Genomic DNA, 25,954 nt, shown 5'->3' on the forward strand with positions numbered 1-25,954 from the left:
GAGGCTACAAATATACAGATTAATAAATCTGTTTTTGTGAGGAGAAAGGATGGTCACATACATCATGTGATCTGAATAGTACTAAAAAGGCTAACACCAAATCATTTTCTCTACTAGTCTCTTCCTTGCCAAACAGTTTTAAATCACAACCCTCATAGAGAATAAGAACAGGGATTTGTGACTGAGAATCTAGCCTCTTATCTCTACCTCACCGTCATCCTGAGCAAAAAACTAGCTCCTGGTAGACTTATTAATGGCAGCCTAACTCTCAAAATCTCTTAGATTTCTGCCATTTCTTTTTCTAACCACCCCACCCTATGTAATCAATTGCCAAGCTGTCAATTCTTCCTTCAAAATGCCAACTACATTTATTCCCCTTTCCATCTTCAATGCTGTTATTCTAGATCAGACTCTTCCTCCCTATCACCTACATCAGTGTCTTTCCAAATTATTAAAACTGTAGGCAGAGGGAGAGGAGCCCAAGCAGCCTCCCTGCTAAGTACGGAGGGAGCTCAGTCTCAGGACCTTTGAGATCAGAACCTGAGCAGATACCAAGAGTGGGCAGGCATCCCTGTATTGATCAAATATGAGACTGAGGTGAAAAGGTCATCGATCTGTTTGAAAACATATAAATCATCCTTCTCTAAGCTTTAAAGAGGTCATATCCGTAGCAGAGTCCAGGTAACACCATAGCATGCGTGTGGGAGTGTGTATCTGGCAGGGCCTCTTGGAGCCATAGGAGATCGAAGACAAGAAGAGCAGCAATTCTAGAAATAGAAAATTGACCACCTTCTGAAAGAGCTCTATGAAAAGTGTTCAGGTAACAAAGGATCTGGCCAGCAGATTACTTAGACTGGCCCCTGGCAAGGACGGTGCAATTCTGCCTCAAGGCAAAGGCATTTGAGGATCACTGCAACAGGCCCCTCTCCCAGAAGATCAGCAAGAACATCCAGCCAAGACCAAGCTCACTGATCAAGGAGAATAGCAGAATTCCAGAGGAGGGGAAAGCAAAGCATGGAATTCATGGCTTTCTCCCCATGATTCTTTAGTCTTGCAAAGTTAATTAAATTAAAAAATTTTTTTTCATATTCTAATTTTTTTAACTTTTACTCTTTCCTATTTTAACGTTTTTTAACTAGCTTATCTTGACAATACCCCTCTTAAAAATTTTTTTTGAACCTTCATTATTATAGTCATATTTTATCCTTCATTGTATCTAACTTTATTTTTTGTATACATATAGGGTGTTTTCTTCTGAAAAATTTTGGAATACAACTTTTTCTAATAGATCAAAATATACCCTAAATCTAGCACAGGGCTTTGTTCTAGTCTCCAGCTTGAAGAAATTCTCTCCACTTTCTTTGTCTTTCTTTTCCCAACCAACTTATCTTATCAATTCCTTTTTTAGAATTTTTAAAAAAATTTTCATCTTTACAGGATCTTTACAGCAGAGAGCCCGATACGGGACTCGATCCCAGGACCCTGAGATCATGACCCGAGCTGAAGGAAGAGGCTTAATCCACCGTTTTGAACTTTTTACCAGCTTTCTTCTCCCCAGCATCTGGGGTCGCTTCTGATTTGGTTAACACACATTTTTCTGGAGTCTTTGCCACTCTTTTAGTATTTTATTTTCTTGTTCATATATTCTTATCTAGATAAAATGACAAGGTGGAAAAATTCACCACAAAAAAAGAGAATAAGAGGCAGTACTGAAGGCTAGGGACCTAATCAATAAGGACATTGGTAATATGTCAGATTGAGAGTTCAGAATGACAATTCTCAAGGTGCTAGCTGGGCTCGAAAAAGGCATGGAAGATATTAGAGAAACCCTGTCTGGAGAAATAAAAGCCCTTTCTGGAGAAATAAAGTAACTAAAATCTAACCAAGTTGAAATAAAAAAAAGCTATTAATGAGGTGCAATCAAAAATGGAGGCTCTTACTGCTAGGATAAATGACACAGAAGAGAGAATTAGTGAAATAGAAGACAAAATTATGGAGAATAAAGAAGCTGAGCAAAAGAGAGACAAACAGCTACTGGACCACGAGGGGAGAATTCGAGAGATAAGTGATATCATAAGACGAAACAATATTAGAATAATTGGGATTCCAGAAGAAGAAGAAGAAGGAGAGAGGGGGGCAGAAGGTATATTGGAGTGAATTATTGTAGAGAATTTCCCTAATATGGCAAAGGGAACAAGCATCAAAATCCAGGAGGTGCAGAGAAACCCCTCAAAATCAGTAAGAATAGGTCCACACCCCGTCATCTAATAGTAAAACTTACAAGTCTCAGTGACAAAGAGAAAATCCTGAAAGCAGCTTGGGACAAGAAGTCTGTAACATACAATGGTAAAAATATTAGATTGGCAGCAGATTTATCCACAGAGACCTGGCAGTCCAGAAAGAACTGGCATGATATATTCAGAGCACTAAATGAGAAAAATATGCAGCCAAGAATACTATATCCAGCTAGGCTATCACTGAAAACAGAAGGAGACACAAAAAGCTTCCAGGACAAACAAAAACTGAAAGAAGTTGCAAACACCAAACCAGCTCTACAGGAAATACTGAAAGGGGTCCTCCAAGCAAAGAGAGAGCCAAAAGTAGTAGACTAGAAAGGAACAGAGACAATATACAGTAACAGTCACCTTACAGGCAATACAATGGCACTAAATTCATATCTCTCAATAGTTACCCTGAATATAAATGGACTAAATGCCCCAATCAAAAGACAGAGGGTATCAGAATGTATAAAAAAACAAAACCAATCAATATGCTATCTACAAGAAACTCATTTTAGACCCAAAGACACCTCCAGATTTAAAGTGAGGAGGTGGAAAACAATTTACTATGCTAATGGACATTAAAAGAAAGCTGAGGTGGCAATTCTCATATCAGATCAATTAGATTTTAAGCCAAAGACGATAATAAGAGATGAGATAGGACACTATATTACACTCAAAGGGTCTGTCCAACAAGAAGATCTAACAATTTTAAATATCTATGCCCCTAACGTGGGAGCAGCCAACTATATAAACCAATTAATAACAAAATTAAAGAAACACATTGACAATAACACAATAATAGGGGACTTCAACATCCCCTCACTGAAATGGACAGATCATTCAAGCAAAAGGTCAACAAGGAAAAAAGGCTTTAAATGACACACTGGACCAGATGGACATAACAGATATATTCAGAACATTTCATCCCAAAGCAACAGAATACACATTCTTCTCTAGTGCACATGGAACATTCTCCAGAATAGATCACATCCTGCATCACAAATCAGGTCTCAACTGATACCAAAAGATTGGGATCATTCCCTGAATACTTTCAGACCACAATGCTCTGAAGCTAGAACTCAATCACAAGAGGAAATTTGGGAAGACCACAAATACATGGAGGATAAAGAGCATCCTACTAAAGAATGAATGGGTCAACCAGGATATTAAAGAAGAATTGAAAAAATTCATGGAAACAAAAGATGATGAAAGCACAACTGTTCAAAATCTGTGGGACACAGCAAAGGCAGTCCTGAGAGGAAAGTATACAGCAATACAAGCCTTTCTCAAGAAACAAGAAAGGTCTCAAGGACACAACCTAACCCTACACCTAAAGGAGCTGGAGAAAGAACAGCAAAGAAAACCTAAACCCAGCAGGAAAAGAGAAATAATAAAGATCAGAGCAGAAAAAAATGAAATAGAAACCAAAAAAACAATAGAACACATCAACGAAACTAGGAGCTGATTCTTTGAAAGAATTAATAAGACTGATAAACCCCTGGCCAGACTGATCAAAAAGAAAATAGGAAGGACCCAAATAAATAAAATCATGAATGAGAGAGGAGAGATCACAACCAACACCAAAGAAATACAAACAATTATAAGAACATATTATGAGCAACTATATGCCAGCAAATTTGACAATCTGGAAGAAATGGATGCTTTCCTAGAGACACATAAACTACCAAAACTGAAGCAGGAAGAAATAGAAAATCTGAACAGACTCATAACCAGCAAGGAGATTGAAGCAGTCATCAAAAATCTCCCAAAACATCCAAAAATCAATGAATGTGATACAATACATTAATAAAAGAAAGAATAAGAACCACATGATACTCTCAATAAATGCTGAAAAAGCATTTAACAAGTACAGCATCCTTTCTTGATCAAAACTCTTCAAAGTGTAGGGTACATACCTTAATATCATCAAAGCCATCTATGAAAAACCCACCGCAAATATCATTCTTAATGGAGAAAAACAGAGCTTTTCCGCTATAGTTAGGAACACAGCAGGGATGTCCACTATCACCATTGCTATTCAACATAGTACTAGAAGTCCTAGCCTCAGCAATCAGACAACAAAAAGAAATTAAAGGCATCCAAATTGGCAAAGAAGAAGTCAAATTATCACTCTTTGCAGATGATATGATACTTTATGTGGAAAACCCAAAAGATTCCACTCCAAATCTGCTAGAACTTGTACAGGAATTCAGTCGAGTGTCAAGATATAAAATCAATGCATAGAAATCAGTTGCATTTCTATACACCAATAACAAGACAGAAGAAAGAGAAATTAAGGAGTCAATCCCATTTACAATTGCACCCAAAACCATAAGGTACCTAGGAATAAACCTAACCAAATAGGCAAAGAATCTATACTCAGAAAACTATAAAGTACTCATAAAGAAACTGAGGAAGACACAAAGAAATGGAAAAATTTTTCATGCTCATGGATTGGAAGAACAAATATTGTGACAATGTTTATGCTACCTAAAGCAATCTACACGTTTAATGCAATCCCTATCAAAATACAATCCGTTTTTTTTCAAAGAAATGGAACAAATAATCCTAAAATTTATATAGAACCAGAAAAGACCTCGAATAGCCAGAGGAATGTTGAAAAAGAAAGCCAACATTGGTGGCATCACAATTCCAGACCTCAAGCTTTATTACAAAGCTGTCATCATCAAGACAGTATGGTACTGGCACAAAAACAGACACATAGATCAATGGAACAGAATAGAGAGCCCAGAAATAGACCTTCAACTCTATGGTTAATTAATCTTTGATAAAGCAGGAAAGAATGTCCAATGGAAAAAAAGACAGTCTCTTCAACAAATGGTGTTGGGAAAATTGGACAGCCACAGGCAGAAAAATGAAACTGGACCATTTCCTTACACCACACACAAAAATAGACTCAAAATGGATGAAGGACCTCAATGTGAGAAAGGAATCCATCAAAATCCTTGAGGAGAACACAGGCAGCAACCTCTTCAACCTCGGCCACAGCAACTTCTTCCTAGAAACATTGCCAAAGGCAAGAGAAGCAAGGGCAAAAATGAACTATTGGGAATTCATCAAGATCAAAAGCTTTTGCACAGCAAAGTAAATAGTCAACAAAACCAAAAGACAACTGACAGAATGGGAAAAGATATTTGAAAATGACATATCAGATAAAGGACTAGTATCCAAAATCTACCAAGATTTATCAAGACTTTATCAAGCTCAACACCCAAAGAACAAATAATCCAATCACAAAATGGGCAGAAGACATGAACAGACATTTCTGCAAAGAAGACATCCAGATGGCCAACAGACACATGAAAAAGCGATCTACATCACTCAGCACCAGGGAAATACAAATCAAAACCACAACGAGATACCACCTCACACCAGTCAGAATGACTAAAATTAACAAGTCAGGAAATGACAGATGCTGGCAAGGATGCGGAGAAAGGGGAACCCTCCTACACTGTTGGTGGGAATGCAAGCTGGTACAACCACTCTGGAAAACAGCATGGACGTTCCTCAAAAAGTTGAAAATAGAGCTACCTTACGACCCAGCAATTGCAGTACTGGGTATTTACCCTAAAGATACAAACACAGTGATCTGAAGGGGCACATGCACCCGAATGTTTATAGCAGCAATGTTCATAATAGCCAACCTAAGCAAAGAACCTAGATGTCCGTCAACAGATGAATGGATAAAGAAGATGTGGTATATATGTACAATGGAATACTATGCAGCCATCAAAAGAAATGAAATCTTGCCATTTGCAATGATGTGGATGGAACTAGAGGGTATAATGATGAGCAAAATAAGTCAATCAGAGAAAGAAAATTATCATATGATCTCCCTGATATGAAGAATTTGAGAGGCAACATGGGGGGTTTGGAGAATAGGGAAGGAAAATATGAAACAAGATGGGATTGGGAGGGAGACAAATTATAAGAGACTCTTAATCTCACAGAACAAACTGAGGGTTGCTGGGGGGAGGTGGGTAGGGAGAGGGTGGTTGGGTTATGGACATTGGGGAGTGTATGTGCTATGGTGAGTGCTGCGAAGTGTGTAAACCTGGCGATCCACAGACCTGTACCCCTGGAGGTATCATGCATTATATGTTAATAAAAAATAAAAATTTAATTTAAAAAAATCTGTCTTACCGTAAGAGAAGTATTTTAAATCTTGATCCAATATAAATGCATACTTATATATATGTACAACTGAGACCAAACCTTTATGAAATAACACTTTGTCTTCCTAAGAGCAATCTACCCTAATATTGTTTAAAACCTTTGGTTTTGGGGTGCCTGGGTGGCTCAGTCAGTTAAACATCTGCCTTCAACTCAGGCCTTGATCCCGGGGTCCTGGGATCAAGTCCCACATCAGACTCCCTACTCAGAAGAGAGTTTGTTTCTCCCTCTTCCTCTGCTGTTGTGTTCTCTCTCTCTCTCTCTCTCTCTCTCTGTCATAAACAAACAAACAAATAAATAATCTTAAAATAAGAATTCTAAAACCTTTGGCTTCATCTCTCACTGTATTGGTTTCATGGCTCATTGGTAGGTCACAACCTGCTGTGTAACTCTGGCCATTGCAAATACTTCCTTAATGCTTTCACTCTCCTGGCTCCTGTCCTTTCTATTCATTTCCACCAAATTAAATACTTTTAAAGCTCTATTCTAGGCGCCTGGGTGGCTCAGTTGGTTGAGCAACTGCCTTCGGCTCAGGTCATGATCCCGGACTTCCAGGATCGAGTCCCACATCGGGCTCCCAGCTCCTTGTGGAGTCTGCTTCTCCCTCTGACCTTCTCCTCTCTAATGCTCTCTCTCACTCATTCTCCCTCAAATAAATAAATAAAATCTTTAACAAAAAAAAAAGCTCTATTCTAATTAAGTCTATTTCCCAACCAACATTATTTATGGACTCCTCTAAAATTCTCAAGAAGCAAGTTCAAATCCCCAGCTCAGTGGTTCAAGCTCTACCAAACCTGGGCCTAGCAGAGCCACACTGAAACATGCAACTTCAACTATAGACAAACTGAACAATCCTGAACACAACTTGTGATCTCCTGATTCTTTTCAGACTAAATTCTGTCCCTATTCTAGTCCTCTGATAGGACTATGAAAATCCAACTCCATTCATTTATTCTGTGTGTATTTAGTGAGCAGCTATATGTTCTTGGCACAGAGGGAGGAAAGGGGTCCCTTAACTCAGAGCTTACAGCATGGCACTACAAATGTGAAAGTACTGACAAATATGAAAACAGTTAAAAAAAGGAAAATAGAGTGTTACTAGATCACACACTAGAACGAATTCATCTGGGTAACAGGGACAGGGCAGTCTCCCAGAAAAAGAATGATTTAATCTAAGTAGCAAAGGATAAAAAGGAGCTACCAAGTGAAAAATGAGAGTAAAGGGCTTTCATGTGGAGAAACAGCATGCTCGAGGCCACGAAGAAAGAAACTTTGTGGGAATCTACAAGAGGAAAATGATCAGTCTCAATGACAGAGAGAATGCAAGGCAGAGTGGCCTGTGAGTTGGGGATAAAGACAATAGCAGATTGTGGCTGGCATTATATACCGGGTCAAATGTCTATATGATAAGTATTTATCATATGCCTGCTATACACCAGGTAACTGAGCATTTAAGAATAGTTAAGGCATATTTTCTTGCCCTCCAGGAACTCACTTCTTCTGTGGAGACTGACAGGTGAACCGTAGTGGGATAAGAGGCAAACCAGATATATGTTCAAGTAGTTCAGAGAAAAGATTAACCTTTTCTGGGAGTTTGATAAAAGCTTCCTAGAGAAAGTAATGCCTGAGCAGGGATTTGAAACGTGAATCTGAGTTCCCAAGCTAACAATGGCCTATCAGGAAAGGGACCAGGATATGCAAAATAACGTGGACATGAAAAAAATCATGACTTTTCCATGAAAGCCCTACTTTAATAGCCCAAAGAAGAAAGTGTCTTGTGTTCTTCAGAATTCAGCACCCCTTCACCATAATAGAGCTAGTCTACAGGATGATAAGGTGCTTGGCAAAAAAAGACTTCATTCGTCTTCTTTTTTTTCTAATCAATAAGGGACCTTATCACAATATTTTGCTTATAGAAGGATTAAATATATATATTTGTAAAATAAACTATTTGCTGAATTAAAATTAACTAAGGGATACTTACGTACAGAAGGAATAAGAGAGGAAATATACTTTAATATATTTTTCAGGAGTTGGGAAGGAGACTGCCCAAGGAGTCAGGGCTGGATAGTGAAATCCCTGTAACTCTAAAAGTTCAAATGGTAGAAGAGCTCCAAATTGAGGTATCTGGGCCTCCATTGTAGAAGAAGCAATAAAAATGGGTAAAAATTACATAAGGCAAGAAGTACCCACAGTTCAAAATGTGTAAGATTGAAAAAATTTATTATTTAAAAAAAACAGTCTATCTACAAAAACTGAGATAATCCAGGATTTGGCAGAGCTGATACGATTTCAGGCACAGAACAAAGAATTTCACAGTTACCTCTTCTTCTCCTTCACCTATCCAAGCCTTGAGGGTTATTTTTTTCAAGATTTTATGTATTTATTTGCGAGAGAGAGTGAGTGAAAAAGAGAGCACACAAGTGGGGGGAGGGGCAGAGGGAGAAGCAGACTCCTGCTGAGAAGGGAGCCCTTTGTGGGGCTGGATCCCAGGACCCTGGGATCATGACCTGTGCTAAAGACAGATTCTTAACCAATTGAGCCACATAGGCACCCCAAGCCTTGAATTTTAAGAAACCATTTAAATTAACTTTAAAATGTTCTTGTAGACATTACTAAACTGTCCATACCAATGAATTTCAATGACATCACTGTTTCCATGGTAACTAATGCACTTCAAAAGGGGAAAAAACAGAAAGCAAGACTAAAAACCAGGAAAAAAATGAAGTGGTATAAACAAAGCATAATATTACTCCTTTGCATTTATGGCACACTTTCTAACTTCAAATGCTTTGCCATTACTTAGACTCCAAGGCTCTTAAATGCCAGAGATCTCAGAAATAATCAAATCCACATCGCACTCACAGCCAGGATTCCTTTTACAATGCACCATGGTTGTCCAATTGTTTACAGAGCTCATTGCTGGAAAGTTCTCTCATTCACTTGCAAAGATTACTGAGCACCTATCTTGTTCTGCAGGTTTAAGAGATGATTAAGATATTCTACCTCCTTTTAAATTTTTTGCTATTTAGAAATAATTGAAACAGAGGGGTGAAAAAAAAGAGGGTTATAATAAAGATACAGGACAATGTTAAAGAGCCAACTTGGAAGGATCATGCATTTCCGATGACTTTCACTTGTATTCCATTTCAGCCCCACGTACCCATAACCAACCACACCCTGGGCTTTGTCATGACCCAGAACCATTCCAATTCTGCAAACTTAAACCCCAATATTAACTTTCTGTTTACAAACAGCTCTTTCATTCCCTAATACTGCACTAGTCTATGAGCTTTATGCAGCCCAAGATCCTTCACGTGAAATATTTCCTCGCTGTATTTCCTTGCTGATATCTTTAACTTTTATTTTCAGTGACACCCACCTAGCAATAGCCTAATATGAATATAGTGACCATCCCCCTTCCCCATTGTTATGTTCCATAGGAGTCTCTGTCTCACCCTTTGTCCCTTTATCCTTGAGTGTAGAGAAAAATCTGTTAGAACAATTATGAGATTGTTTGCCTCTTTTTACTTATAGGGCCATAAGTATCAGGTGCTGTGGATAAGTGAAAATAACCTAAAGACTTAAAGGTACATGTGCTGAATTTGCCAACTCTGGTCATTAGACCCCCAACTAGTAAAGTGCATGTAAAACCTGCCCCATAGTCATAGTCACATCAAGTGACAACACTGGTTGAAATAGTCTCTTGGTGTACAAAATGATAATTTACAGAGTGGAGAATAAAAAGTGCTGGTTTCTGCCTTTTTTTTTTTTTTAATATTTTATTTATTTATTTGGCAGACAGAGATCACAAGTAGGCAGAGAGGCAGAGAGAGAGGAGGAAGCAGGCTCCCCGCTGCACAGAGAGCCTGATGCAGGGCTCGATCCCAAGACCCTAAGACCATGACCTGAGCCAAGGCAGAAGCCCCAACCCACTGAGCCACCCAGGCGACCCTGGTTTCTGCTTTTTAAAAAACTTTTTCCCCAAGCACTTCATAATGCTTTTAAGTAAATGACATATGCCTCTATCCTCATCTTACAGAATGAGACATTAAGCATTCACTGATATGCTGATAGGATTACTATTACCCTTGGAGTGGCAATAACAGACCACTGGCCCTGTTACATAATTTCTGCTAGAAAGGATTATGTATCACTTGCTCTCATAATTTTTGGCAGATAGCTCTCTAACTTTTTGCTGACTTATATTTTAAAATCCAATATAAATACTCTTATTTAGTTATTTGGGTAGGTAATACTTGTACCTGGTTTATCTTGGAGGGCATAATAGGAAGTCACATTGCTCAAACTATGTGTTTGAGACATTTTTCTATGGTGTGCATTTGATTACCATTGCTTTAAAAAAATTTCCAAGCTAAAATTCACAACAGAGAATACAATGGGGGTTTTATCACTCATTTATCCAAATATAAAGACTGGACTTAAACACTTTCTGATCATGGAAATACTCTCAGATCATCCTTATCAGGCTCTTCAATTTTCCTAAGACAATGTTGACCCAGTGCAGAGCTCCATGGCGTGTTAATGCCTACAGCTCTGCACTAACCCACAAGGGAGAAGAAGTATCTGTCAAAGAGGATCATCTCAACTCCACTACTCTACTGTTTTACACTTCTCAGATGCTCTCCCAAGAGAAAAACATTTATGAGAGTCCATTCATGCTAGTGCATCGCTATATCTCATACCATGTCAGTTTCATTGAAGAATTCAATGAAAGTTATGAATTCTCTCCATACCAAAACAAACTCAAAGTGAACATATCATTGGGGATGGGGAAAGGAGGAAGGAGAAAGAATCATGAGACTCCCTAAAGCTAATTCATTGCTGAAGTATAAAAAACTCTGCTCTATAAACTCTAAAATCTATTCCTGAATTAAACTAGGCCACTAGATAGTCATATAGATGGAGGCATCACATTGGCTTTGTACAAAAATGCTTGTGCTAAACCATACTCTGACGTAAGTCCACTTGCTTTTGCTGATGCACGCTAGGAGGAAGAAACCTCTATTTATGGTTAAAAAAAAGGTAATGAGAGTGTGTTCATCATATAAAGGGTTACTTTATTCAGAGAACCTAGGAGAGATTTGTGCGTCTCTGGTCTCAGTTCTCCTCTCAAATGCTGTGCTCTGTTTAACCTTATGGAAATGGGCAGTTTTATAAAGGCCCTACATGGTTGCTAGAAAATTCATGGATTACTTCCGGCATGTATTTAAGTCCCTTAATGGCCTGCAGTTTGTTTACAGATTCACTTCTGATTCTGATTTTAATTGTGTTTTGTCTTAATACTATTATATTTTTATTTTGTCATACTGTATAGAAAATCCTTAGATATTTTTTAGAAGGTGGTAAGCTATGAATGAGTTATGAATGAGACAGATGGAAAAAAGTCACCGTTTTCACCTGTCCTCCTATCAGTGCCTTATTCAAGTATCTCCTTCTAAACACTGATGTGGGGGTTTTTTTGTCAATAATATCTGCAAGTATCTGGAGAGGTAGTACTTGGTCACAAAACTCATACCTGAAAGATGTTTCAGAATTCTTCTAAAAATATTTTAATGCAATTAGAATTTTTCTTGATTAATATAATATATATACATGTTTGCACCTATATGCATGTTGTTAAAGTAACCATAAAGATGAAGTAGGGTTTTCTACAGATTTCTGCACAGAACTAAATTAAAATTTGGACTGTACTTCTCAATGACTTGCTTCTTCAGTTAGAGTGTTTCGTATTATAACAATGAAGCTGTAAATGCTTACAGGCACATGGACTTTTCGAAACATCTCAGCACCCTTGCGTGCATCCATCAGTGCAATGTCCTGGGGTGTAGAGACAATCACAGCACCTAACCAAGAGAAAACAAAACAAAAAGAAAGTAAAATGATGCCATCATTTAATTCTTTATGGAAAGATTACTTCCATAATTATATTGCTTACATGCTAAAAGAGTACTACATTAACTAGGTAATTTGTATACACTTTAGACACATGAATGGGAAAGATGAGGAAATGTCTACCTTGCTCTTGCCTATTTCTGACTCCTCACTTCTAAAATAACAACTGACTGACCAACGATTCAAGATCACAGATATATCATCAGAACTTTCTTCCCAGACAATGTGCTAGTTAGAAGATGCACAAGACAGGCACTACTTTCAAGAAGCTAATAATCTACTTGGAAAATCCAAAAATTAAGGATCACAACACAATGTGCTAAGCAATGCAACAGAAGTATAAGTATGCCTCTTCGATACTTTGGAGTTAAAAAGGAGAAATAAAGGAAAAGAGAAGTAATTCATTCTACAGGTCAGAAAGGCAAAGATGATAATGCATGGGATGAAAAAGGAGAGAGAAAGGTTTCAGAGAGAGGTGATTCCTGAGCTGAGTCCAGAAAGTTTGTATTAAAGAACCTCACTAGTGTAGAAGGCCCTATAGAGAATAGTTTGGTGGGTAAAACTAGAAGTTGTGGTAGAAACTGAGATGCAAAACAGAGGTGGCCTTGATGAAAGCAGTACCAAAAGTAGGTGGAGATCAAGGCTTTCCTAGGTTTCTACTACGACCCTGCAGAAACCAGATGGTTCTAACATAGTGTTTAGAGAGAAAGTGTTGTGTAAACTTTTAAGTAAAAACACCAGAGGGCTGGTTCTGATTTGCAGTTTGTGATTTCTTAAATTTTGTGGGTTCTTCTAGATGATAACCTGAAAAATAATTAACATAAACATATTCTACATGACCTGGATGACCATCATCTTCTAAATAAATATACATTGACATGACATTTCAGAGCTCCAAACCATCAAATTGGCACCAAGTGACAGTAGTTCATCACAACTTATGAAAAGATAGGTAGTATCAACAATAAATAATGGACTATATCAAATGAAGATCATAAGATACTACAAAGTATTGCTGAAGGGACTTTTTTTTTTTTAAGATTTTATTTATTTATTTGACAGAGATCACAAGCAGGCAAACAGAGAGAGAGAGGGAAGCAGGCTCCCAGCTGAGCAGAGAGCCCGATGCCGGGCTCGATCCCAGGACCCTGAGATCATGACCCAAGCTGAAGGCAGAGGCTTTAACCCACTGAGCCACCCAGGCACCCCTGAAGGGACATTTTGAAGTCAAAACAAAGACAAGTAGCAGGGGAACCAAGTTAGCACAAAGCGCACTGCAGTACAAGCTTGCCAAACAAAAAATGTGTGCTATAAGAGTTAGGTACAAATTCATCTTGGAATCAGTATTTTCCTTTCAGCCAAAACACACTCCAACTTTAATATTAATGTCATTAATTTTAATTTTATTGATTTTTTTTAAGTTTTGCTTTTTTTACTCTAATGTTTTTAGTTTTTAAAAAATTATTTAAGAACTATAAATTTAAGAAATTTATATTTACACATAGTTAAGTAGTCTTATGATAAAAATAAGTCAATATGGGGTATGGAACAAATTATTTTTCCCTCAGAAGGAGGGCCTAATCATTACTCAAGTTTGAAAAACACTACCTTTGGAATTCCAACAGAATCAGAATTCAAATTTTTATTCCACAGCCAACTTCCTCTGTCACTAAGGTAATTACCTTAATCTCTCTGAGATTGGTATTACTGTGCCATTTTGTAGATGAGGAAACTAAATTTCAGAGAAATAATTAAATGAAACTAATATACCTAAGATGCCTGACATGATGCCTAGACACAGGATAAACATTCAGTCAGTAAAAGGTAGCTGATGTTGTTGCTCATATAATCACCATTATTATCTTTATTACTGTTATTAATAAAATGTCTTAGAAGTTGCTGGGAAGGTCATTTCTATACGTACCATCAGGCAGCTCATTCTACTTTTCAAACTGTTCCATGGGTCACTACAGCCTTCTATTTTTATTTGCTCTGCCCAAGGAACCAAAAACTAGTCAACTGTTCTCTTTCCTGTCTTTCAAAGATTGATGGAAGTCACATCTTTGTAAAAACTATACTCAACTCTACTTCACAGATCCAATATACATCCACAATTTGCCACCTTCTAGGTTCTTTTATCAATCTATTTAAACTGTTTTTTCATATCCAGGCATTTGGAAGGAATCGGATTCCAGTACTGCCCCCATCCAGCTGTGTGACTGACCTTTGGCAAGTAACTCAGAATCACTCTAGGACTCAGTTTCCTTAGTTATAACATTAATGCAAGGACTAGATAGTCTCCAAGGTCTCAGCCAGCTCTGATTATATGCTTTAGCACTGCCTCTTAACTATAGTTTCTAAAACCACTCCTGTTCATCCTGACTGTTCAGTGAACCTATTTAAGTGAATGTGAAATACTATCTTACTCCAAGAATAATGACCTCTCAATCGCAGAGCTACTCTCTTCATGTAAATAAAGCCTCCTTGACTATTTCCACCAAATTCTGTCTTAATTATATACCTGTACACAGGGGGTTTTCTATTGAATTAGCCCTAAAAAGCACTTTTAGCTTTCATAGGATATACTCATTTTATTATTCTAAATAACCTTTGTCTACTATTTGTATTACCACTGTATAATACAATTTCATAGGCAGTTAATGATTTTTCTTATTTTTTAATCAAACAAAACTGCTATAGTGCCATGTACAAAATAGGCACTTAACAAAAAATGGGTGATTTAAATAATTTTCTTTTATTTTCAAATCATCTATCCTGGACTACTGCTTCATGAACTCTTAGTTGGTTACTCCTTCAACTGGAAGTTAAGAGCTCAGGATTCTGGCTCTGTTTACTATGTCTTTGTAACTATACAACCTTGAATAGTTCACTAAATCTCAATACATCTCAATGAACTCTTCTATAAAATCCACCTATTTCCATTGTTCCTATTTAACTTAAAGAGATATCCCATTTAAAAATAAAAAAAGAATGTGAAGGTGTTATAAAAATATTTGGTGACATTATTTTGATAGCTATAAGATCCTAGAGAGAAGGATTGAAGTGCCTTGGTTTTTCTCTGTACTTAACCCTAACATAGTATCACAAGTAAGCATCCAAAACATTTGAGTTCCTCTGTAATCTAAATAGCACCATTCATACACCAATTAATAACAACTTTTTAAAAAAGATTTCATTTATTTATTTGACAGAGACAGACTGTGAGAGAGGGAATACAAGCAGGGGGAGTGGGAGAGGGAGAAGCAGGCTTCCTGCCAATCAGGGAGCCCAATGTGGGGCTCGATCCCACGACCCTGGGATCATGAGCTGAGAGGAAGGCTTAGTTTAACCAACTGAGCCACCCCGGTGCACCTAATAACAACTTTTTGACAAGGACAATGAACATCTTCTATGTCTCATCAAATACTTACAAGATGTAAACATTCCATTAGAACAACCAGCCACATATATAAAAGACTTTTGGGGGGTGCCTGGGTGCCTCAGTTGGTTAAGCATCTGCCTTTGGCTCAGGTCATGATCCCAGGGTCCTGGAATTGAGCCCCACACTGGGCCCCTTGCTCAGTGGGGAGCCTGCTTCTCCCTCTCCCTCTGCCCACTCCCCTTCATGCTCGTATGTAGGTGCTCTCTCTCACTCTCAAATAAATAAAATCTGTATAAGAGTTCTTTTGCTGAAGTACATGTTCTTAAATAATTAAGTTCTTAATCACAATGTAATCAGTCTCTAGGATTATTCGGAGAAAAAAATTTCTAACCTTCTTTGAAGAATACAAAAACAACTGTCTCATGCAAAAATCACTATTTCTTTTGTTGTACCAATTTTTATTTTATTTTATTTTTAATATTTTATTTATTTGTCAGAGAGAGAGGGCACACAAGCTCAAGCAGGGGGAGCAGCACACAGAGGGAGAAGCAGGCTCGATCCCTCGAACCAAGGATCATAACCTGAGCCAAAGGCAGATGCTTAACAGACTGAGCCACCCAGGCATGCCTAACGTACCAAATTTTAATACATCATATAAGTAACCATTTCAGATAGCCCTACAATGACTTTTAGAATGTAGAAGGAAATAAAGCAAGCAACAAACAAAACCTATGTTAAAATTAAATTTAATTGTTATTCATCAATCTGTCTCACAACCTAGATTTTTCAATTTTCAAGGAATTGTATCAATTTTTTTCTTGTTACCATATCTCATTTCTTAAAATATGTTCTCTAAATCTGTTATTACATTTTATCTTTATGATTCTTGGCTGTCTACCTCGTAAATTTTCATTTTTATTAGGGCATGAACCAATATGAACTAACCCAAATTTTTCCCCTTTAATACCATCACTGATGATGTCACTTCAGTTTTTTGATGGGAGGGTTAGTTGGGAAACTTGTGTTCTCTTTACTGACAACAAGGAATGTTAGTAGTAACAAAAAGAAAGCTCAGTTTCCAATAAATGGAAGTATCTTCTGGGGGTAAAACACAGTATCATAAAAACCCCTATCTCAAGAATCTCAGGGAGAATTTTCTAACCATTTTCTAGAGTAAATGTCTAAGTCCAAGCAATTAAATAATATTTTTAAATGTTATCTTCCAAGTTGTAATCTTTTTAAAAGGTCCAACTAACATTTACTATAAAAGATTATCTCGTAGATTCTGGCAAATATGTAAACATCCTAAACAATAATTATTCAGTGTATTGTTTTAATTGCTAATTCTCTTGACTATTAAGAAGAAAATCTGTAACTGCATATCTAAATTTGGTTCAGAGTTCAGAGCAGTGAAACATTTGAAACTGATTATTCCAGATGTTGAGCTGATCATAATGATACCAGTGTGGAACTACTCAACTATGCCATTTTAAGTCTCAGGGTATAAATTATATCTAATTCCCATGCTTGATTGAGAACTTCAGTGTTGGAACCCAATATGTGCAACAAAAACTGCTCATAATTATACCTAGATGAGTAACTACATACTTTACAACTTTTGAGTATATCAATATAAAGTCAATTAAGACTTAAAAGAATAAATTAACTGCTATTATTTGTTTGTTTGTTTGTTTTGTTTTTTTAAGTAGGCTCCATGCCCAGCATAGAGCCCAGTGTGGGGATCGAACTCATGACCTAGGCTGAAATCAAAAGTTGGACATTTAAACCACCCAGGAGGCCCAAATTAACTATTCTTAATGTTCACAGAACTCTAATATTTAGTAATGCTGATTCTCTTAGATACTTGCAGTAAAATAACCATTCAACTTCTGTTAGCCTAACATAAATAATACCAAATATATCATTGTTTATTAACTATAAAGTAGATTAACTTTGGCATTTTTTAGCTCCTTTCTCCTCTGTAGCCCCCAAATTCCTTAATTATAAAAATTATTTGCTGTAAGATCAAAGAAAGTCCACTAATACTAGATGTGACTAAATAAAACATGATCAAAAAGGTAAATCTATCCCAAATGTACCCACAGACTGTGTTTCAACAGGAAATATAAATAATTCTTTCATGAATCAGTTTTGGACTCTATGCTCCATTCCAATAGAGAACCGACTACAGTCACAAAGGGGATATGTTTTACTAATTTAAAGATCAATCATTATTTTGCTCACTTTAGAAATGAATTATGGCACAGGAAATTTGTAAATGGCTGCCAAAAAGAATTATAAAAACACAATAATTAGTGGAAACCACAGTATTTCAAAATGACTTGTGAGAGAGAGTGTGCTCTTCAGAACTTTAATAAGAATTCAAGTTTGTCAAAGGAATCTAGATGTGTATCTGCACTTAGGGACAAAGACTGGCTCTTCAATAACAGAGTTAACAGGTAATGGGCTTCCAATCACCTCTTATTAATGATGTTAATAAAGAATTCACCAGGGCTATCTAGACTGCTGGTCACTAAGGAACATTCGGGACAAGTGAGACTTTCAGAGATTTTAAAGAGCTTGGGCTGGAAACAAACAGCTCATACTCTTCACTCGTGCTCTCTTGCTTTTTTATTCTCTTCTTCCCCTCACTTTTGATGTTTCCAGTAAAGTTAAGATAAAATCCTTGCTTCTTTCCAGTCTTGACTCCATCCTTAATCTGATCAGTAAACACCTTGGGGAACCTACTTGTTGTATACCTATGTGTCTACAACAGAAAGAAAGCTCTTTTGCTCTTCCATGATAGTCTGTTCATGTTGTACTCTTAGATTTAATATTTTACATTTCAAATTCTGTTAGATGCACGTATAGCTCAGCCTGCCCATGCTCACAGTGAGCCACCACCAAAGGCTGTTTGTTTAATAATGAATCACATTCCTTTTACACATATTCTTTCTCTAATATAAACTCTAGAGAGGAGAATTACTACTCCCTGATTACCCTAACTTTATTTAAGCAGGTATGTCTCAGGAAATAGAGACTGAGACTTAATATGGAAAAGCTTTGTTCCATTTCCAAATACTATCATACCTGAGACGTAAAAACAATCTTCAGAGCTAAGCTTCAGATTCTAATCAAATTTCTAAAATGTATGATCAAGTGCAAAAACTTTAAAGTGATGGATTGTAGGACTTGTACTTTTTCTACATACAAATAGTTAATGAATTTAAAAGTAGCTTTTAATATGACCCTGACTAACCATCGGCCATTATACTATTCATTGAACTTTAAGACATTAAGAAATTTTAGCTGTAAGGTATATATCATGAAGGAAGTACCCAGAAATTCTTAAACAATGAAACTGAATGAACTACCTCAGAAGCTTCCCAACCAAACACAAGCTAAATGATTCAGGAATTCAAATGTCAGATAGGTTGGTCAAGACAAAGTGATTCTGAAAGCCAATTATATAAGAATCATTTGAGGAAAGTTTTAAAATCCTGGGTCTTTCCATGTCATAGTTCAGAACTTGTTAATTCTCAGACTATTTCTTTGAACTATTAACTGATATAACTTCCACCTATAAAATACGTTAATGCAAATACAAAACCCCAAAAAGCTTATTTCTTTAAAATTTAGATTGAAAATACTGTTGTTCATTAACCAATGACATCATATTTAATTTTATAATTTGATTCCTAATGTAACAAAGACTGAAGTTCCACACTGAATACCAGAAATCCCCTAAAACAATAAAACCCTGGAATAGTTTCTATTCTTTAACACCTGGCTACAATTTGTATAACAAAAGGACATATTTATTTTGAAAAGAATTCTTATAATTTGATAAATAAAACAATAATTATCTCCTATATCATGTAACTCTTGACAAATATCCATTCATTTTAACTCTGCCCAATATTTGCATGGAAATACAGTACACATGGAAGAAGTCCAAAATTGTCTTCTTCAAAGTTCCATTCTGCAAATTGAAAACATAAATGAAGATTTAATATCTTTGAATACTAGGAATAGCTACGACCTAAGTTTTCTACTTTTGAAGTATCAGCACGTTTCTAGCTTTACAGTTTGAGGTCATTATAAAATGTAATTTTATATTGTTTATATTAAATGTAAGGGAAACAAAGCACTAAAATCCAAAATAGCCAAACGTTTTTCTTTCAGTTTAATAGTTTTTCAAAAGATCAGGACTGGATCTTAAAAGAATTACTCTTTTAAATTTGAAAACAATTCTAAGAAGGGAAAGAAATAGCTATACAAGAAAAAATTAAAAAGATTTCATTTAGGTTACCTAAGCAAAACCACTGTGCTCCTTTTGCTCTGCGAGAGTAAATACCAGATAACAAGGAAATTATTTCAAGTGATGGCCTAAGGTAATTCACTTACACAACAATAGTAACAACAAGCTTCTGATCCTCCCAAACCCAACAGGTTTTCATATTATCAAAACAAATGTCCAATTAGTAATCAAAGAGTGTTACCTGAAAAGAGATCACTGATTAGGCCAAACTCCTGGTGGAGGCAAAAACACTAGTGTGGACTTGTACAGCTTTTTCTCATGTATCTCTGATGAACGAATGGGAGTTCAGTTACTGTACTGAATGCCTTTCACAAGCAATAAATGCCTTTCATTTTAAAAAATGACTGAAATATTAAGGTGCCTTAATTTAAAATTCCTACCTCATCTCATTTAAATGAATGAGAGGCAGAAAGGCCTCTGGCTTTCCTTCTGACCACAGGGTCCAGACAGAAAGGGTCAAGAAAGAAAGGTCAATACCTCATTTTTGTAATGTAAATACCAGTTTGCTAGAGCAGCTTCTCTTGAGCGCATGGACATTCAGTATATTATCTAGCTGACTACTCTGCCATATACAGTAACTCCCGCTCTAGGAAAAAGAAATCAAAGCAGGACCCACACACTAGAACTATCTGGCTGCTTTCTGTTCCAGTTCTGCCCCTCCCTGAAAGAAAAAGAGAACAAAGAAGGGACCATGATGGCTCCCCTCTCCAGTGTTCAATCATTGTCCATTCTATTATAATAAGTTTACAAAAGTTTCACTCCTACATCAATTTTTACTTAATAAAGGGCAACTTCTTTTCATAACTCTATCCTATCAAAATAAATTCTTCTATCCATTACTCCCCACTATACAAAATATACTTATGTCACTGCTTATCTACAAATAAATATTCTATTCATAAACCTGATGACAGTACAATTTTGCCTTGTGATCATATGGATTTTCACTACTTTGTATTACTGGTATCTGTATTATCCACAAATCTTTGCTTTGTATTTCATCTACTGCAAGCCACTAATTCACAATTATAATGAAGACCAGAAGAAGAGAAGCTGTTTTAGTTATTTTCCACTTGTTGCACTTCACTTCCTTCCCCCCACCAAGTTCTGCTTCATTCTCTACCCCTCGCTGTCCTGACCAGTGCCTGGGTAGCTGACCTCTGTGGACTGTACCACCTGAGTTTTCTTACATTCTGGCTTCCAATGGGGAATCTGCCAGTAGGAGGTACCTGCAGGATATGAGACTGAGAGGAAAAAGAGGCTGCAGTATTATTACCTACCTCATACACCACTCATTTGCTACCTTACAGCAGTTCTGGCCATGGCTTAGTTCCTCTGTGGCCACACTTTCGAGAGACAGACCCTCTTCTATGGCTCTAGCAGCCTCTAGGTTCTACTGACACAGTTCATCCCTTGGCACCATTAGGCAGAGGGGACAGTAATAACTTCTTGTCACTAGTCTCTGGGTACTTCATCTTCTCTTGCTGGTTTCCTTAATGCTGCCTATACCTCTATTACTAGTCACTTCATTAACTTCATTCTGTTATTCCTTTTAAGGTATGTCATCTGTTTCCTGCCCAGACCCTGATTAATATAGCATCTGAATACAAATAACTTACTAAAACTCTCCAGTGTCTTGAAAAAGAAAATATGTTTCACATAAAAATGTGAAGCATCAACTTTTTACTTAATTTCAAGAGTTAAAATCAAATTCAGATAGTCTTTATATAGTCATGAAGAGGACCTCAGTTCAAGCAAAGGAGAAAAGAAAAAAAAATTAGGTAACATCTATTAGAATTCAAATACCACTACAGTGCAAATATTTTCAAAATATTCAAGGTGCTTATAATGTTCATCAAAGAAATATCAATCCTCTTCTACTATGGAAGAGCAGATAAGGGTCTGAAAATTCCCAGGAAGGTACTCAAGGGAGAGGGGGGCCAGACAGTGGAGGAGCAGGGGACCCTATTTCAACTGGTCCCCTGAACAGAACTAGAGGCATGAAGCAGAAAGCCATGATTCCAACCTTCTACTGGAAGATAAATGGAAGGGAAAGCGAGCCTCTGCATCCTGGGCCATAGGAGTGCAAAAGCCTCCTGTGCTGGGTACTGAGCACAGACCCACAGACAGGTAGGTAGGGTAGGTAGCCATGGGGAAAGGACTTTAGAGCAACCCCAGACTGAAATCTGGAGCTATGGGGCGCATGTGCAAACTGGGAGCAGCTGGTGGTTTTAGAAGCATAAAGGTCAGAGATGTCCCGGGACCTGGAAGCAAGGACTGGGAAAGCTGCTATGGGGCACACAACCCAGGGTGCTGCAGCTTTTAGTAGGACAGATGAAAAATGGAGGCAGTGTGGCCTGGAGGGCTCACTGGAGAACAGACTCCAATCTCTCTGTTCTGAGATACTGTCACTTCTGCTCTGACTCCTGGAAGAGATGGAGAAAGCTACCAGATAAAGACCCCAGAGAAACCGCCCCCCCCAAAATGGTTTTCACTAAGCCCATCCCCCAACAGGGGGCAGGGCAACTCTGCCTAAACAGGGTTGTCTGAGCAACAGCACAGTAGGTCCCTGCCCCAGAAGACAGGCTGAAAGATCAAGAGGCCAGCAACCCTAAGGTCCCTATAAAACAGGTGCCATCTTGCTTGGGTTGTAGCCAATAATCTGGACTCTGTACATTCCCTCAACTACTCCTCAACAGAATGACTAAGAGGAGGAACCCCCAAACACAGGAAAAGTTCAGAGACTGTGACTTCTGCCACAGAACTAACAGATATGGAATAAGCAAGCTGTCAGAAACAGACTTCAGGGTAATAGTTATGTAGACAATAGCTATAATGGAGAAAATCATTAATGGCAACATAGATTCTCTAAGATCAGAAGTGAGAGCTGATCTGGCAGGACATAAAAATGATATCAAGGAGATCCAATCAAATCTAGACACTCTAACAGCTAGTGGTAAATGAGGCAGAAGAATGAATTAGTGATCTAGAAGACAAACTGAAAGAAAAGAAGGGTCAAGAGGAGGCCTGAACAAATAGCTTAGAACTCACAAAAACAGAATTAGAGAAATAAATGATGCCATGAAATGTTCCAATGTTAGAATTACTGGGATCCCTGAGTGGGTAGAGAGAGAGAGAGAACTAGAAGATACATCTGAGCACTTCCTAGCTGAGAACTTCCCTAATCTGGGGAACAAAACAAGCATTCGTATCCTAGAGGCAAAGAAAACACCTCCCAAGATCAAGGAGAATAAACCAACACCCTGGCATGTAATATTAAAACTCTTAGAGAAGCAGGCTTCCTGCTGGAGCAGAGAGCTTGATGTGGTGCTCCATCCCAGGACCCTGGGATCATGACTGGAGCTGAAGGCAGATGCTTATCGACTGAGCCACCCAGGCGCCCCCGAGAACCATCTTTCATGCCAACCGACCACAAAAGAAAGCTGGGGTAGCAATTCTCATGTCAGACAAACCAGATTTTAAGCTAAAGACTGTAGTCAGAGATACAGGGGCACCTGGGTGGCTCAGTGGGTTAAGCCGCTGCCTTCGGCTCAGGTCATGATCTCGGAGTCCTGGGATTGAGCCCCGCATCGGGTTCTCTGCTCAGCGGGGAGCCTGCTTCCTCCTCTCTCTCTGCCTGCCTCTCTGCCTACTTGTGATCTCTCTGTCAAATAAATAAATAAATAAAATCTTAAAAAAAAAAAAAAAAGACTGTAGTCAGAGATACAGAAGGACACTATATCATTCTTAAACGGTCCATCCAACAAGAAGATCTGACAATTGTAAATATCTATGCCCCAGCCAATTACATAAGCCAACTACATAAACCAACTGTTCATGAAAATAAAGAGTCATGTTGATAGTAATACGGCAATTGCAGGAGACCGTAACACTCCACTCTCAGCAATAGACAGTTTATCTAAGCAGAAAATCAACAAAAAAATAAGAGCTATGAATGACACACAGGACCAGGTGGACCTCATAGATATATACAGAACATTCCACCCTAAAGAAACACAATACTTATTCTTCTTGAGTGCACATGGAATTTTCTCCAGAATAGACCACATACTGGGTCACAAATCAGGTCTCAACTGATACCAAAAGACTGAGATAATTCCCTGAATATTTTCAGACTACAATGCTTTGAAACTGGAACTCAATCATAAGAAAAAGTTTCAAAGAAATTCAAACACATGGAAGCTAAAGACCATCCTACTCAAGAATATTTGGGTCAACCAGGAAATCAAAGAAGAACTTAAATAATTCATGGAAACCAATGAAAACAAAAGCACATTGGTTCAAAACCTACGGGATATGGCAAAGGTGGTCCTAAGGGGGAAATACATAGCCATCCAAGCCTCCCTCAAAAAAGAAAAAAAAAAGTCCTGAATACACAAACTATCTTTACACCTTAAAGAACTGGAGAATCAACAACATATTAAGCCTAACCTATGCACAAGAAGGGAAATAATTAAGATTACAGCAGAGATCAATGAATTAGGAAACCAGAAATACAGTAGAACACATCAATTAAACTAGAAGCCGGTTCTTTGAAAGAATTAATAAAATAGATGAACTACTGGCCAGACTTACCCAAAAGAAAAGTGAAAAGACCCAAATTAATAAAATTATGAATCAAAGAGGAAAGGTCACAACTAACACCAAGGAAATAGAAACAATTATCAGAAATTATTATTAACACCTATATGCCAATAAGTTAAGCAACCTGGAAGAAATGGATGCATTCCTGGAAACCTATAAACTTCTAAGACTGAAACAAGGAAGAAACTGACAACCTGAACAGACCAAAAACCAGTAATGAGATTGAAGCAGTGACCAAACACCTCCCAAAACACAAGAGTCCAGGACCTGATGGACTCCCTGGGGAATTCTACTTAACATTCAAAGAAGAAATAATACCTATTCTCCTGAAGCTGTTTCAAAAAATAAAAACAGAAGGAGAACTTCCAGATTCTTTCTCTGAGGCCAGCATTACCTTGATCCCAAAACCAGGCAAAGACCCCATCAAAAAGGAAAATTTCAGACCAATATCCCTGATGAATATGGATGCCAAAATTCTCAACAAGATCCTAGCTAATAGGATCCAACAGTACATTAAAAGGATTATCCACCACGACCAGGTGGGATTTATCCCTGGGATGCAAAGATGGCTCTACTTTCACAAATCAATCAGTGTGACAGAACAAATTAGTAAGAGAAGAGAGAAGAACCACATGGTCCTCTCAATTGATGCAGAAAAAGCATTTGAGAAAATACAGCATCCTTTCCAGAACTCTTCAGAGTATAGGGAAAGAGAGATCATTCCTCAATTTCATAAAATCCATCTATGAAAAACCCACAGCGAATATCACTCTCAATGGGGAAAAGCTGAGAGCCTTTCCCTTAAGATCAGGAACATGACAAGAATGCCCGCTCTCGCCACTATAGTTCAACATAGTACCAGAAGTCTTAGCAACAGCAATCAGACAACAAAAAGAAATAAAAGGTGTTCAAATTGCAAAGAAGAAGTCAAACTCTCTCTCTTCACAAATGATATGATAATTTATGTGGAAAACCCAAAAGATTCCACCCCCAAATTATTAGAACTCCTAGAGCAATTCAGTAATGTGGCAGTATATAAAATCAATGCACAGAAATCAGTTGCTTTCTTATATACTAACAATGAAACTGTAGAAAGAGAAATTAAAGAATCAATTTCGTTTGCAATAGCACCAAAAACCAGAAGATACCTGAAATAAACCTAACCAAAGAGGTAAACAATCTAAACTCTAGGAACTATAGAACACTCGTGAAATAAATTGAAGAAGACACAAAAAGATGGAAAAAACATTCCAT

General features: G+C 37.5%; 1 protein-coding gene across 3 annotated transcripts in view; it reads right to left on the reverse strand.

Annotated features, from left to right (window-relative positions):
• NUBPL (nucleotide binding protein like) overlaps positions 1 to 25,954 on the reverse strand; it is a 212,309-nt gene that overhangs the window by 19,192 nt on the left and 167,163 nt on the right. For all 3 annotated transcript variants that reach the window (XM_032848885.1, XM_032848884.1, XM_032848886.1), the window contains one exon: positions 12,258 to 12,343. In XM_032848885.1, coding sequence (XP_032704776.1) covers positions 12,258 to 12,343 — 86 coding nt within the window. The remainder of the gene's footprint in view (positions 1 to 12,257; positions 12,344 to 25,954) is intronic.

The sequence above is a fragment of the Lontra canadensis genome, unplaced genomic scaffold (assembly GCF_010015895.1).
Source record: "Lontra canadensis isolate GAN:19392208 unplaced genomic scaffold, GSC_riverotter_1.0 scaffold214, whole genome shotgun sequence".
Classification (NCBI taxonomy): Eukaryota; Metazoa; Chordata; class Mammalia; order Carnivora; family Mustelidae; genus Lontra; species Lontra canadensis.